The sequence below is a fragment of the Nannobrachium achirus genome (genome assembly GCF_963921795.1).
Source record: "Nannobrachium achirus genome assembly, chromosome: 9".
Taxonomy (NCBI): Eukaryota; Metazoa; Chordata; class Actinopteri; order Myctophiformes; family Myctophidae; genus Nannobrachium; species Nannobrachium achirus.
In genome coordinates this window covers 31,328,771-31,345,868 of record NC_137818.1, presented here as the reverse complement: position 1 = coordinate 31,345,868, position 17,098 = coordinate 31,328,771, and the positions used below count along the sequence as shown (strand labels likewise).

Sequence of the window (17,098 nt, the reverse complement as noted above, 5' to 3'; positions counted from 1 at the left end):
ATACAGTACACAGGATAGATAAACAATTGAAATTGGAAGTGATTAAATAAGTAAATAAATAAATTAGTTGCTACATTGATTAGAAATATTCAAAAAAATATTATTTTAATGACATAAACCCAGGCAAACAAAGATCATTCTGACAATATATAACTAATAATAAATGAGCAGACAAAACTTGAACTGGAACACAAGCTTTGTAACACATTTTTTGTTTTAATGAAATGACTATCACTTACAGCACCTTTAAGAATGGCACATTAACATCCCATGATCCACAGGATACTGAACAAAACCCCCTCTTCTGTATTACATCTGTATTACATTGACCTGAATTGAAATGGAAATATACAGTCGCTACATACTGTACTGGTTCCCATGGCAGGAGTCAGATGACAAATCAATGACTTTGTCTAACTAACCAATCATTAATGCTGCCGGCCAATCCCATCTAATGATTGTTGTCATTCTAATCACAGTCCACTTTGGCTGGAGACTGAGAAGTGAGAACAGGCATCAGATGTAGGAAATGGGACAGGTCACCAGACCAGAGTGTTCCTGCAGTGGCCCTAGATCTAGTTGCAGGCAGGCATGTGACCAGTGCGTGCGTACGTGTGTGCGTGCGTGCGTGCGTGCGTGCGTGCGTGCGCGTGTCTGTCTGCATGTGTGGGGTAGCTTAGCGTTTGCCATACGGCTGATCTCTGTGAGGGATGCCATAATCCAGTGTTTGGCTCATAATTCTCTCACTCTGTCTCTTTCCCTCTCACCAACACAGGACCTCTTTTTTCACACATTTGTCTCCCCACTCAAGTCGTGCACTTTTGCTTTCTTTCTACGGCCCTCTTGTGTGACTCACTCTTTCAGTGACTGCGCCTTACTCTTGATATTATGAAGGAGAGGTAGTTTGACGGTGGAATATGCAGAGTTCATGATGTAGAATTGTCTCAGTAATGTTTGATGTGTGCTCTGCTTCACTTATAAAGCACACTTTCGGTAAATGTTTGGGTGTAGTTAAATTAACTTGCCTTCATTCAAAACACTCCAAACACTGGGGAACCATTTTCAACAGCTACATTGATTATTGCGACCGTAGGTCGCATTTACTATCAAAACCTCCACCGGCTGTCCGTCCGTCCGTCTGTCACACGTCACACGTCACACTTTTGCCCTGCTCATATCTCCACAACCGTTGCCCCCATCCATGCCAGATTTTGCACACACACTCCTTACCTGCCAAACTACAACCTCCAAGGACCCCCGGAGCTCCAGGGACCCCCAGGTCCCTAGGGGACCCCCAGGTGTAAAAAATGACCAAATGTGCAAAAATGACCAAATGACCACCCCAACGGGGCTGCTCACGGGGAATTCCTGGGGACCACCCACTCCTGGTGCTCCAGAACGGATGCAAAAGTGGTGGCGCCCCCAGTGGAGGACCCCCTCCACTGCAACTCACATAAAATGCCGTAACTCCGGCTAGGAGCGTCCGGGAGAGCCGGGGCCGGTACCTATTCGTCCGCAAAGGCAACGCGGAGACCCCACCCCTCATTTCTCACATGGCCCTCTTCTAGCGCCACCTTCAGGCCGATTTCTAAAACACATTTTTGGACACTGCTCCTACAGTTTTTGCCCTAAAATCACGCAAATCGCTACACAGTATGTCTACACTCATCCCATCAACATGAATCTGTCCCATATAGCGCCACCTTCAGGCCGATTTTTAAAAACACATTTTTGGACACTGCTCCTACAGATTTTGCCCTAAAATCACGAAAATCACTACACAGTATGTCTACACTCATGTCATCAACATGGATCAGGAAGATTTTGGAAAAACACATTTTTGCCCTATTTGTGGAGATAAGCGACCTACGGTCGCTTATCTCCCGATTAGGGAGTCTTACTGGTAAATTGATATTATTTTCAATGTCACTCTTTTAGCACATACTGTACAATAAATTCTGACAATATATAACCTATAGTAAGGGGAACATAAGACAATCTGCGAAGTAAATCGTTACCAAGAAATGTCTTCACCAATGTGTTTCTAAAGGTGTGTAATAATATGTACTAAAAGGTTGAAATTCAACTCCCGGGGGAAACCTCATAAAAAAAATGATTTGTGTTTGTGTCCCATTAACTTTGCCATACAGGAAAAAAAATACAAAAAATAAATCTGCTTTAAGTCACGAAAAACATTCCATGGGCGACAAATGGCCCCCACAAAACGGTGAAAAGTGATGATTCATCACTAAACCATTGTTTTGTGGGTCCGATTTTAGCCCAAGGAATGTTCTTCGTGCAAAACAAATGCTTGCAATGGATTCAGCATCAGGAAAAACCCCTAGTTTGACCCCTCACATGCTACTTAAAGCAGATTTATTTTTTTGTATTTTTTTCCTGTATAGTAAAGTTAATGGGACACAAACACAAATCAGTTTTTTTATGAGGTTTCCCCCGGGAGTTGAATTTCAACCTTTTAGTACATATTATTACACACCTTTAGAAACACATTGGTGAAGAAATTTCTTGGTAACGATTTACTTCGCAGATTGGTCAAATATCTTATAAAATCCCCTCACTACCCAGTACGGCATAATACCAAGAATTACAATTTCATGTAAATTTTACTATTTGAATTAGGAATAAGACCAGGACTGGATCTGCAGATCCGGATCTCAAAAGCGGCCATTATATAGTTTTTGCCCATATCCTTATATCCTATTAAATAATAAGGAAACCTCTGTCATCATAACCTGTCTGTTTGCTTGTGACTTAGATACACCTGTACAACAAGGTTTAATAGGGAATGAGGCCCAATGGCTTCAATTACAGTATAGCATGCTAACTTTCCAGGAAGAGAAAGCCTGCGGTTTCTAATACTGTAGCTTGGATTACCCATCAAAGAAGTCACTGATAGGTGGGTTTCTGAACTGCCCACAGCCCTCCTGAGACACAAACTGAGTAGATGTTTTAAATTATTATTATATTATAATTGGTACCGCCAGGTCGCAGTTACTATCATAACCTCCACCGGCTGTCAGTCTGTCTGTCTGTCACATCACGTCACGTCACGTCACGTCACGTCACGTCACGTCACATCACACTTTCCCCTTTCTCATATCTCCGTCACCGTTGCCCCTATCCATGCCAAACTTTGCACACACGCTCCTTGGCTGCGAAACCACAACCTCCACCCCTCATTTCTCACATGGCCCTCTTCTAGCACCACCATGAGGCCGATTCTTGCTAAACACATTTTTGGACACTGCTCCTACAAATGTTGCCCTAAAATCACGCGGCTTTGCACACTCGCTTCTTGGCTGCCAAACCACAACCACCATCCCTCATTTCTCACATGGCCCTCTTCTAGCGCCACCATCAGGCCGATTTTTCAAACACATTTTTGGACACTGCTCCTACAGATTTTGCCCTAAAATCACACAAAGCAGCACACAGTATGTCTAGAGTCATGTCATCAACATGGATCTGTCCCATTTAGCGCCACCATCAGGGCGATTTTTACATGCGACCTGATGGTCGCTTATCTCCCGATTAGGGAGTCTTACTGGTGAATAATGAATGCATTAGTGAGGAGTCGGACCAATTATATCAAGAGAAAATATAACAGATGTGACATATGAGACATTTGAAAAAACATTGCTGCATGAGGCCTATGTGAGCTTGTAGATTTTATGTGGCATAACCACATATAAGTTGTGCACATACTCGTGAGTATTATACTGATGTCATCAATATGATGTCATAGACAGGCCTAGACTCCATATTTCGTAGTGCCTTACACAGAACTCCATTTATGGGCATTAAAAGGGACACAGACAGATACAGAAATCTCCATACAGACAGACGGTACAACTGGTACTCTGACAACAGGTACAACAGGTTTTGCATACGGAGAAGGCATTTTCAACTTGCATCATTCCCGACTTGCATTATTCTCGAGTAGACCGGTGCCCAATGAGGAAGTGTGGTGCCTGACATCTAGTCGGTCGATAAGACAAATCCAACCACTATGCCCATATATGGGTATAAAGTATGTGGAGATCCGGTTGTACAGAACAACCGGTTGAGCTTGAAGATTGGCATACAACTCAGGCTTTAGTAGAGGGGTACATACCTGTAACTGAAATGTAAAAAAGAGACTGCTCACATGCAATATGAGAACGGTATTGTGGTTCTAATGAGTATCACAGACATTCAGTCATCTATGGCATCAGTTGTCTATGATGCATCTATTAAGTATGACTTCACACAATGTTTCAGCCTCATCACAGCCCCATTGACTTCCAGTATAAAATGTAAGTTTAATAAATATGTGAAAAAGAATAGTGTATGCACTATGTACCTCTGTGGTCTACTGTCAGCATGCATAGATTGCATAATTAGAATGGCACAGATCTGTCCAGCGGTTTGTGTGACACAGACCCTCTCATAGACGACTAGCCTATTGCAGAGCCACGAGACTGACTTCCTACTGGTAACATGTAGTGGGTTGTGAGATTAGCTGCGAACAGACACGGATGGCTGGATGGACGGACACAACATTTTTGGGGACATGCATACAGACTAATGCTCTGCTAGATGGCGCACCATGCCATAAAAACCTTCAGGGCTGTATCCACCTTTCCTTCTTTTTTCTTGTTAATTGTTTTCATATTTACGATATGCTGGAAAGAAACGCTTTTGTGTGTCCACAAAAGCGTTTTACACAGTTGAAGACAAGGCGCTCATCCACCTCGTCATGCTTCTGGTATTTCCAGTATAGTGTAAATACATGGCGCTGCCACTGAAAACTATTCAAAACATATGCTGCACTCAGGAACAAAAGGCCTTGTGGGCACAGCCACTTATTGCTTGGTGTTACAGCCTTTTAAGCACTTAACACCTACTGTATATACTTCATTGATCGGTGTCCCCCAAAGATCTATTCCCCGAGACACACATACAAGTAGAGGTGCATACAACAAAGTAGGGATGGTCCGATCAGGTTTTTTGGAACCGATCAGCGAGCACCGACCACAAAAGTTTGATCACCCGATACCGATCAATCAACGATCCGATCAAGTTATTGTCTCCACCAGCCGAAGGCATGGGGGAGAGTATGTTTTCCCCTCCGTCCGTCCGTCCGTCCGTCCGTCCGTCCGTCCGTCCGTCCGTCCGTCCGTGCGTGCGTCCTCGCAGTTTGTGAGCACCTAATCTCAGTCACCGTTGGCCCGATCGCTGCCAAAGTTAGCACACACATTCCCTGAATGCCAATCTAGAACCTCTGCCCTAAATTTTTCAAATGGGCCTTTTCTAGCGCCACCTAGTGGCCGATGTTCACAAAACACATTTCTGTGCACTACTCTTACAGATTTTGTCCAAAAATCATACAAATCGGTAGGCAGTATCTCGACAGTCATGTGATCGACACGGATCTGTCCGATTTTGCATATTCCATCCTGATTGGCTAAGATTGGCTTCCTAAGTTTCTAGGATCGAGCCGTTTTGAACAAAATGCCTCAAATCACAAACGCAAAGTGCGATTATCATGAAACCGTGCACACACGTTCCCACTAGGCCGAGGAAGAAATTCCACTTAATTCTTTTTAAATCAGCCTCATGGTGGCACTATAACAGGCCGATTTGTGGTTATTAGGCCCATACACATTGAGCCGATCCCGGAGCCGAGTCCCCGGGGCCGATTGTCGGGATGATCCCCCGGGGAAATCGTTTGGTCGGCCCCGGAATCGGTCTTGGGTTTGAACAGTACCCCGACACGATCGGATTATGTTAATTAGCTTTTTATGACCTCGGGACTCGTCGGGAGCGCTCCCGATAATATCAAAAAAGCTTGATATTCTCGGGTCATCGGGTAGGAATCCTTTACAATTATTGTCGTCTGAATGAGCACACGGGATTGCTTCAAATTATATGAAGCCAGATCCTCCTCCCTTTTTTTCATGCTGCGCAGAGTGTAGGCTATTCTGTCACCTCACAATAGAATAGCCTAGGTTTGGACATTCATAATTGCATAGCTGATTAAGCTCATGTCTGTTTAATGTCTGGCTGGTTGCCGTTAAAATGCTGGTTGATGCCTTTTAGGAGTGGACACTGGCGTTCTTTTTTCTCTCTTTTTTTTGCTGCGCAGATTTGGCTAGGGCAGTGTATGCTGTTCTATCACCTCACTTTTTAAGCCTTTCCCCACGACAACACGTGGGGATATATAATATCTTTATTATATTTATATAAGATAGGCTAATAATATATTTGGCTTGGAGTTGTCAAATCATCTTTTACGGCGTCACAACGGCTACTCACGTTGGCTGGTAGGTATTCCATTCCATCATTATCCATCTTTGTTCAATGGTCCAAAACAGAGCTACCATGACAACAAAGTGACACGTTCTGACAACTGACAACCTATATGAATATGATCTGATCTGTAGGCTTATTGTTTAAAATAACTGAATAGGCTTTAAAGTGGCGTGCAAGTGGCTAAATCTCGATATTCCGACGGCCTGCAAATCTGACGGCACGGAGAGGAGAGCAGAGCTGGAAAGTTATTAGCAAGTCTAGAATCAGCTGTGGATCTTAATTGGTTTGGCCTATACGCTTTTTTGATTGACTGAGTGTGTGTGTGTGTGTGTGTGTGTGTGTGTGTGTGTGTGTGTGTGTGTGTGTGTGTGTGGAAAGGGAGAGGACGCGTTGTTCGCTTCACGCTGTTGGTTACAACAATATTCATTATTTATTTATTTTGGTCGGCAAAGCCCATGTTCAAGTTCAAACTCTCTCACGCAACATGTCGCTTTGATGTCATGCAGAATGTAGCCTAATGGGCAATTTCCTATAGACCAATTATTTGTTTACAAACATTGAGACTGAATGCACAGCTGACTGTATCATGTAATCAATTCCCAACAGATCCCCAAACCTGTTGTTTTGGGGTGCACTGGTTATTCATCCTCCTCTTGTGTGCTAGTGAGGTGCTCCCATGGGAGCGCCCTTATCGAGACATATATACTTCATTGCGCAACGGTATTCCGCGTCAAGAGTAGCTGATATACAAACTGACATCGCGTCACCAATGCAACCCTTCTGAGCTTGGAGGTCTGCGGCTCTGCGCGCGACACCGTCGCAGGACGGAGCATAAATTAGGCTTCATGGATTGCAGCTGGGCGAGCAGTAGACGCTCTGGTGATCCAGTGGATCGGGTGGGTGATCATGAGGAGCGCTCCCTCTGTTCTGATGACGGTGAATAGAGGTGGGGTTTGAAGGACAACTGTTTTGAATCGCTATTATTGTTTACAATCAACAGAAACTAAAGATTATATATTTCAAGAGTGAGAATTTACAGTAAAAATCCTAAGCATTCTTCCTCCACACTGGGAGAAAAACGGCATCTGAAAGTTTGATGGAATGCATTTTTAAACACGAGTGCCATCCATTGCATCCTATGAACGGTGGGGTTCATTTGGTGCCGACCGGCGTGCGCATACTGGTTTATATCAATGTGACGTGGACCATTAAGGCATCTATTGATCAGATACACACCTGAAAGTATTCACGCTGATTAACAGTTAATTTGAGCAGTGATGGTAAAAGTAGGCCTAATCAGTGAGAATGCTTTCAGGTGAGCCTTTCTCCGCGCTCAAAGGCCAAGTAAAAAAAAAAGAGAGAGAGATTAAACTTGAACTCTGTCGGTCTGACTGTCCCACCGCCTCATCCAAGCCTTCAACCAACTGTCCAAAAAGGAAAATGGACATGTAGGATTCATTTAGTTCCATTACACTGTCAGGGTATTGCATATCACCTAAAACCGGATTAATTCTTCAAAATGTGGACTACATCACATCACAGATGCAGCACTCAAGGTAATTAAATGTCAAACCAAACCTCACCGTTGTGACTCCGACCAAGCCAAATATATTATTAGCCTATCTTATATAAATATAATAATGATAGTATATATCCCCACGTGTGGGGAAAGGCTTTTTTGAGAGGTGATAGAATAGGGTGGTAGAATAGGGTGGTTGGGCCCATTAAATATACAAAAAAAACTCTTAATAGGCTGCGCAAAAAAAGAAAAGGAAAGGGGCAAATACACGTTATAGCCTACACAGTATATGTGTAGGTATAATATAACGTGTCCGTTGGCTTCACGCTGGTCGCAACGACTTCACTTTTAGCGTTTCTTGGTTATAGACCTATTCATTCTTTATTTTTTATTCTATTGGTCGGCAATGTGCGAGCCCATGGCACCATCCGCCGACCCCACGTTGGGTCGGGACACATAGTTTGAGAACCGCTGCCACTTTCTCAATCCGTGGAGGCTGGAGCCTTGTTTCTTTATTCAATCAACTGCCAGAAAAAATAAAATAAAACTTTTTCCCCACTCATCTCTGGCCCGAGATCGCTAGGGGTGGTCATCCAGGATATCTGGCTCAATTGAAAGGGTATCAGATATTTCACTTGGCACAGCGGGATATACCGGGCCCGAGTTCAAGACAGAGGATCGCTGTCGTTTGAAATGACCACCGATAAACCCCCGGGGACGAGATCTGATCTTAGCCTCGTCTGCGAGGCCCTTTACCTATAACTCCACCGATCAGTTTCAAACTTTGCAAGCGCACTCCCTAGAAGCTAAGGATAAACCTTTGCCCTGCATTTTTCACATAAGCCTTTTATAGCACCACCTTTGGGCCGACTTATGTAAAACACATTTTTGGATATTACTCCTTGAGATTTTATCCAAAAATCACGCAAATCGGTACACAGTATCTCTATTGTCATGTGATCAAGTCCGATCCGTCTGATATTTCATATGCCATCCTGATTGGCTAATATTAGCTTCCAAAGTTTGCAGGATTGCACCACCAGGACGCACGGCCTGGTGGAGACCTGTGCTCGGAAGAGCACTGCTTCTAGTTATTTATATTTTCTAAATGTTAATGTTTTAACTTTAATTCATTCATTCACTCATGAATTCATTTATATATTTGCCTTATAGTTATTTACCAGCATTACTATGTATTTATTATCATAGCAGTAACTAATTATTCCTTCAGCACTGTGGAAATCAATACCCCAAAATGGCCTCAAGTGGGCATACTGAACGGCTGGTTGATCGGATGCACGGATCCGATCGGATCGGTGAATTTACCTTTTGATCTAAACCACCGATTATCGCCGATCACGCTTTGATCGGCCCGATCCGATCCATTGCCGATTGATCGGTAACATCTCTACAACAAAGGTATCAGCATTGAGTTTGAGATGGATCGTTTGCATTACAGTGTTATATGTTTCTGTCCTATTGCAAAACTATTGTTAAAGGGATATTCCACTTTCAACAGGGAAACAGCTCATGGGCTTTTCTTCACATACACACACCCATTGTAACTTCAAACTTCATTTTAACTATGATAGATTCATTTAAAAACATCCATTATTTTTTCTGGTGACTCATACTACCCTCCTAATATGTGAGCAGGCTGTGTTTTTTCGATACATTTCTTCATTTATTTTTAATAATTCTTTGGAAAAATGGAAAAAATGAAATACAAAAAATAAATATTAAAAATAAATGAAAAAAGTTATCGAAAAAACACGGCCTGCTCACGTATTAGGAGGGTAATATGGGTGTTTTTAATGAATCTATCATGGTTAAAATGAAGTGTGAAGTTACAATGGGTGTGTGTTGGGAGAGGCCCTGGGCCTGGAGGGACTGGTAACATTTACTCAAATATCTAAATATTGAATCAAGCAAATTAAAAACTGTTCAAGGTGTTCATAAAAGCCTGATTAGACGATAAAATTACCAACAGTTTTTTTTAAAGTGAAATATCCCTTTAAGTATCACCCCCTTCTTTTCCCCCCTCTACAACAGATCTCTAGATGATCAATGATCTATAAATAAATCGCAAAACAATGCGTTGTGAGCTTGTAGATCTACTATTTTCACTGAATGTTCCCCTATTATGTCATGCCCATCAAAGGCACGCAAGGGTTGATGTGGTTAACAATATAACACCACTTTAAATTAAACAGACTATCTTTACAAGCTTAAGCAGGTCTCTTGGATAAACTCTGTGAGATGGAGCGAGTATTTATCCGGGACCGTTGCCTTTGATGGAGGTATGGCCAGAAGCAGCAGTTGCCTCAGTGAGTGATATTAGACAGAGGCGAGCTGCTGATGTGAGGCTGATTTACTAGCTGTTGGAAGGAGACCAAGGTAGGTAACGGGGGGGGGGGGGGGGGGGGGGGGGGCGGGGATGGCAGCCCATGTTAGTCCAACACGCAGACTCTGAACCAGAGGATTAGTTATGGCTCTTGTTTTGGAATTAGCACCAAACCAAACACATGACTGAAGTTTTTTCTCACACAAAAGCCGGCAGCCAAATCAGCTGGCAAACCACCACACTGCTCTCTATTGTGGGGGAAAGAGTCGGGGAGAGAGAGAGAGAGACGTATCCACTTTCTTCGCTCCCCTCCTCGAGCGCGTCTCCCACTCCCACCACATGTTGAGCTCACTTCGTTTGACAATGTTCCCCATTGCTTTGAAAATGCCATAAATTACGTTAGCTATGTAAAGACTTCCAAGAGTGTTCCTCGAGCAGAAAACCGCCATTAAGATCCCATTTGACTTCCACCACCACACGTCAGTCCATGCAGCACAGAACAGAGTTCTTTACAGTGAGGAGTACTGACATTACAGTGGTCCTTTTTCATCTTTGTTCCGAAACTATGGCCCATTCAGAGCTTCTGTCCTCCATGTCTACGCCCATTTCATCTCCCATCTCTGCCTTATTAGCTACTGCATCATGTGCAGACCGAGACACAAGAAAACAGAGTCATACAGTAGATTCATAATTGTTCCAAGACTGTAAAGACCCTATAGAGCAGTATATAACATGTACATTTAGATTAAGCTAATTAGCTAAATAATGTTAACTATAAATCTTTTGGCTAATCTTCCCCATTTAGGCCTGACCTAAGTTTTCTAAAAAATAATATTATTCAAATATTAGCCAACAAAAACAAATATGTTGGAACATACTGTACATGTACTATATGTACCAACATAATAAAGTCCTAACCTTCTTATCTTAACCTTTTAAGTTAAGATTTCTTATCTTCTGACTTTGGGTCTTGTGATTGAAATTCAATCTATGTGTAGATAATACATTCACTCATTTAACAAACAAAATGTCAGCCTACCACGAGGTAAAGTGAGGCTAAACTTAATGGACCCAAATACAGCTCTCATCAACTATGAATAACCTCACACACAGAGTCTGAGCTATTCGCCTATTCCTGATGAAAGCTATTTAATCCATATCAATTCCTATCATTGGGCACGGATTCCTTATGCATGAGGAAAAAAAAAGAAAAAACCTCAAACATAATATATTAATTCAAGACTGAAGATGACTGTTCCAATATATTCTGCAACCTATCACAATACGGTAACGTCTTACAGCAGTTCACATTCTATTATTCATAAAAATCCTAGAAAGGCCCCATGCATTCATACAACACTGTCTGTCACTCAACAAGTGTTACACCGCCTTCTCACCCTGGCCTCCACTGAACAGCACTCTCACAGAATGAATGGCAAGCAGACAATAGAGTGAGATTTTCCAAGGAAGAGGCGAGAGAGCTCCAAAATTAATCTGGTGCAATTCACTTCTGAGCAGTCAGGCAGACTAAGTGAAAATCATCTCAGTTGGTCATCATGTGCCCTTGAGCATGGCACCAGAGCCCAATTGTTCTTGTGGCCAAAAATATACAGGATTGTATTGGAGCAGGTATGAAGTGTGAATAACGTGAATGTGTGTGAAAAATACTGTATTATTCCGAATATAGTACGACTCTGATTATAAGACGACCGATATTTTTCAATTATCATTTTTGGAAAAAAATATGTTGAAGACAAAATATTATATATATTATAAGTTATTTATAAAGAAACACGTTTTTATTGTAAAAGTATAATAGAAAAGCTCATACAGAGATAACATTCTGCTGTATTGTATTGCATTAACCAATTCTTACTGAAAATCAGCTCCTCATAATGTGTATCAGAATAGAATTCAGTCCATACTGCATACTGCTGGGGAATAAAAAACACTACATTTCCCATCAAGCTTAGCAGCCCGTTTCGTCATTCAGATGCGACTCTCCATTGTAAACAGGAACCATAGGCTATTAGGCAGCCAGCATTAGCTTCATGTGCTGTTTGGATTAAACTTCCACGCTAAAGATCTCATGTGCGCCCGTCACCCACGCCGATGTTCGCGAGAACAACACACACGCACGCGCCCCGGTAAGTTCAATGCCAAAGCCATCCAACTTTGCCAAACGGGAGGCTGAGCAATATGTTGTGTACGGTAATTACCACAGGAGCTCGCGGGGGCTGTGACGAGAGCAGGGAAAGGTCCTGAAAGACACATAACGTATCTCTCCGGTGAAAAAGACTAATCCCCGATTATAATACGACCCCCTATTTTGAGTATATGTTTATTAGAATAAAATATCGTCTTATATTCGGTATTATACGGTACATTTGTGCTACGTTTATAATTGCATGTTTCTCATCATGAATGAAACAGAGAAGTTATTCTCACCTGAAGTTCACACCAGGCGACCTCCACCCATGTCTCAGTGTCCAGGCCTTTATACACAGTCTTGAAGGCTCCTCTGCCCAGTTCAATGTCAAATTTGAGGAACCGGCCTCCAGGTGAGGTGGCCACGGCTTTCATCTCTGCCTCCTCTTCCTGCTCACGGTCCCTCTCCTTGCCCTTCTGCAGTGTGGCAGACGTAGGAGCATCCTTGCCGGACTCTTGAGCAGAGCCAGCGCAGGCCGGGTCGTTGCCCAGGGCGGCGCACGCAGAGGCGGCCCCCTGCGGCTGCGGGCCGCTGGTGAAAACTGAGTCTGAGGAGCACAGCTCCAGGTGAGGGGCACTGTGGGGCGCTACATGGGGATCCTCCACCTCGTCCTCCTCCTCACAGATCTCCACACTCTTCCTGAAGAAGCGCTTCTCCCTCCTCAGCCTGCTGCGGCCTTGGGCGGCTGGCGAGGAGGGTGTGGAGAAAGACATGGGCCTGACCAGGGGCTCTTCGCCCCCCAGGCTGACCGTCCTTCCTCCCCCTGCTCCTCCTCCTCTGGGTCCTCCATCCTCCCCCCCTGCTGCTCTCCTCTCCTGGGTCTGGGAGGAGGGGAAGTCCGAGGGGGTGCTGCGCGTCCTCTCCCTCTCTCCGCCGGCCCTGCCCTCCCGCTCAGCATCCTCCTCCCTCTGTCCATCAGGTTTCTCAGAGGAGTCCTCTGTGCCCGTGGGCTCGCCCGGGTCGGTCGCCATGGCGAAGGGCCTTCTTTGCAGCTCCTCCTCGCCCGCCTCCCCCTCCTCCTCCTCCGAACCTCTGCTTCTCTGTCAGTCCCCGTCTCTCTGTCTTTCTGTGATCCCCCCCTCACCTCCTGCAAACAGTCTGCTCTTCCAGTGCTGCAGGTGACTCAAGAGTCTTCCTCAACTGAACTGACCTCCCTCTCCCGCTCTCCCTATACGTGTACTTCTGCGTTTTGGGTGCCTTACAGCAGCATAGGGGTTTGAGACCAAAGATGTTCTGTCCTCACTTGACCCCTCCCCATCCCCTACATACCCGTTCCCCCCTTGGGATTCAATATTTGACCAAAAAAAAAGCTCAGCTCGTCCAACTCTCACATAACGAAACACACATTAAACCAGGGAAGGGCCTTTTAAGTCTCTGCCTGTGGGCCGATCCAGGGGCCTCCTCTCCGAGACGTCCCTCTTTCAAAGCGCTGTGTGAATATCCTCAGGTAAATCCTGCAAAAAAAAAAAAAAAAGAAAAAACAACAACAACCCATTAGTATGCACCAGACTAGAATATACAGTACATTGTCACATTGTTTATCATATTCAAACCTTTCAAGTGGAACGCTTTGGGAGAATATTAGTGAGGTGATGATGGAAGGTCCGAAAGTGTGCAAACCAGTGCGGGCACAAAACAAACCAATATCACCAACCTCCAATGCATTTTTCAAGACAGATGTTTCCTGATCAGACTAGAAATGACATCTAATGTTCTTTTTTTTCTTCTTTTTGCCAGACCCATGAAATGGGTAGGCCTACATAAGCAAATGTCGGTCTGTCCCTTTTCTATATAAAGGGTATATATGATGATGACATGATGATGACATGCCTACAAAAGGCATGATGTCATAAATAATGATGACAGACAGGGGGTTGGCAGAACCGGGGTTCTGCCAAGTATTAGAAGCTTGTATTTACACTTATTGCAGAGAAGGTTTTAGGGCTTAGACATCATGAGGGAAATAGTCAGCAGAGGGAGGGACAGACAGCCTATAAAGGGACAGACAGCCTATAAATGTACCATTAAATTTATAGGCCCAGAGGGTTGGCAGAACCGGGGTCTGGCACAACCAGGTTGACCTGGTCTAGTTTTTACAATATGTTTATTTTTGTTTTTCATTTTTTTAAAGAGACATACAAAACAACATATACAGGACAATAATATGCTACATACAGACGAAACAAGCAAAAAAGAAAATACTCTAATGTTCTTTTCAATAGAAAATGCTGAAATACAGGAGCAGCCTGTATCCCAATGTAGCTGACCATTGATATTTTCATACATTCATATTATATGATTATATTATATGATTTGTAGGTGTTGATTGCCTGAAGACCTATCCGCTATTTAGCACTGTATAGCATTGATAATAATACTATTATATTACTACGGTATGTAGCATCATATAAATGAACAGTAGATTTTGTAATATTTCCTAGTAGGTGGTTGTGATATAACATTTGTTTTTAAACGATCATGTGGAACTTGTGGAAGGTTTCAGTAATCGGATACACAGTAAAACTTGAGCTCGTAAAAATGGCTCTAAATGGTCGAGAGAAGAACTTAAGGTGATTAACTGGTCCATTGTTAATTTAGACGTGGTGGAAACTAAGCACTAACCACTTCCACAAGTTCCCATATATGGTGAGGACATCCGAAATCCTGCACAGGACAGCCTCCATTAAATATGCTAATCAAAACCAAACAGAACTTTATCTTTGTTATGGGTTTCAATGAACAGCCACCTCATAGAATAGAAGACTAACCACTACCACAGCCTCCACATTTCACCTTTCATCAAGCATGTTTTTGCCAGACCCATGAAATGGGTAGGCCTACATAAGCAAATGTCTGTCCGGGTTTTCTATATAAAGGGTATATATGATGATGACATGATGATGACATGCCTACAAAAGGCATGATGTCATAAATGATGATGACAGACAGGGGGTCTGGCACAACCAGGTTGACCTGGTCTAGTTTTTTATGTCTTGCAACTTCACATGTGTCAGTGGCACCATTGGCCAATAGACTATTGCTGTTAGGAATATGTGATACTGACCATTAAATATGTATGATGCACTATGGGCCAGTTGAGCATGAATTATTTACAAGCAGATGGATTGTAGAACTGTGCTGGTGAATGCCACAGATGTGCACAAAGGGCTCATAAATATACAGAGTTATCAATGTAATTATCATTAGCAACAGGCGTTTGCCCACACTAACGCTCCACACACATTCAGCCATCCACTCAGTCTGTGTTTGATAGGGAGGGCAAGCTGAGTTGATTCTAAGTGGCTCTTAACGTTATCCTGTTTCACCAGACAGTGAAACTGATCAGTAGGGGTTTCAACTGACATTGGCTAATGCTCCGCAATGCTGTAAGCCACAGTGATTGAGTGATTGGTTTTGTGTGTCTGTTTTTGTGTCGTACAGTATGTGTGTGTGTTCCTCGGTGGCCCTTGGGTGAAGGCCTTTATCGGCTCCTCTCCTCTATCACCCACCCATCTGTGCCCTGCGGTCATATCTGCTCTCACTTCTGACAGATCATGACTTGTCTGTGGTCTCACCAGCGCTGGGCAGTGGCCCGCGAGAGCCCAGGCCTACAATGTTTACATACTCTCATCTAGAGTGACTCAGAATTCGTTAGCAGGTGGAATTTCAGTGTCTTCCTCAAGGACACTTTGGTTGTTGATGACATCAGCTGCTGTGGGGATTCAAGCCTGTGATCTTTAGGTTACAGGGCGGTAACACTATCTACTTGGCCAATTTCCAACACACAAGGCTGGGCTTAAAATGAAGGACATGATGAGGCCTGATGTCACCATTATGATTATACAAGTGACCCTGCCGGAAGAGAGAGAGAGCACTAATGACCACTACGCCACCAGTAAACGCTGTGGTGAAGAAACATGGTCTCAATTAACATAATGAATGGTGCACTGAGTGGGGAGCAATATATAGCCTAAGTATTCCAGGTCAGGATACAAACTGCTCGGATATTGCTTTACAACTGAACACATGACTGACTAACCGAAGTGCCACTGTCATTCACTGCCCGTGTCTAAGGTTACTGTTCACACATTACTGAGAATCCTGGAGATCTGCTCAACGGACCACACAGCCTATAGCTATCACAACCACCGGAATGCATTTTTGGGGTAAGGAAACCTCAGTCAAACTATAGGCAAGCTGGGGCTTCTTTCCCCCCTAAATACTTTGGCTCTAATGAGCAAAAACCACTGTGAGCTGCGGGCGGCAAGTACAGTAGCTCACAGCAGCCATTAACTCTTTTATAAAACAGTCATTAGCACTCACGTCAAGCATGTCCTCTCGCCTGATTCAAATTGAGGGAGGCTGACAACCCAATGCCAATAGCTGTCAGTCAAATTAAAGATACAATACGTTCATCAAAGACCAACTGACTAATGGGAGGGGCCTGAGACTAGGTCTCAGTACATGCTTGAGTCGTACAAAAGTAGCAGGTGAATTCCCAAAAGCATTTGGTTTTCCTCTTATGCAAATCGTCCACCCATAAGTTACCTGTCACACAAATGAATGGCGTCTGCCTTTTATATGGCCTAAATCAGGGGGATCAGTGTTAGGGTGACCCTAGACACTAGAGGGACAAAAAAGGTAAAGGCTAACAGGATGTTGGGGGACACGGGGGAAAAACAACAGGCGATAAAGAGAGGGAAGTTCTCCT

The 17,098-nt window shown here is 43.6% G+C and overlaps 1 protein-coding gene across 1 annotated transcript in view; it reads right to left on the bottom strand.

Moving 5' to 3' along the window:
* wnk3 (WNK lysine deficient protein kinase 3) overlaps window positions 1-13,358 on the bottom strand; it is a gene marked incomplete at both ends in the record, with an annotated part of 52,966 nt that extends 39,608 nt beyond the window's left edge. Inside the window, one exon of the mRNA XM_080732683.1 lies at window positions 12,627-13,358. Within this exon, the coding sequence (XP_080588809.1) occupies window positions 12,627-13,358 (732 nt within the window). The remainder of the gene's footprint in view (window positions 1-12,626) is intronic.
* Window positions 13,359-17,098: the final 3,740 nt, after the last annotated feature.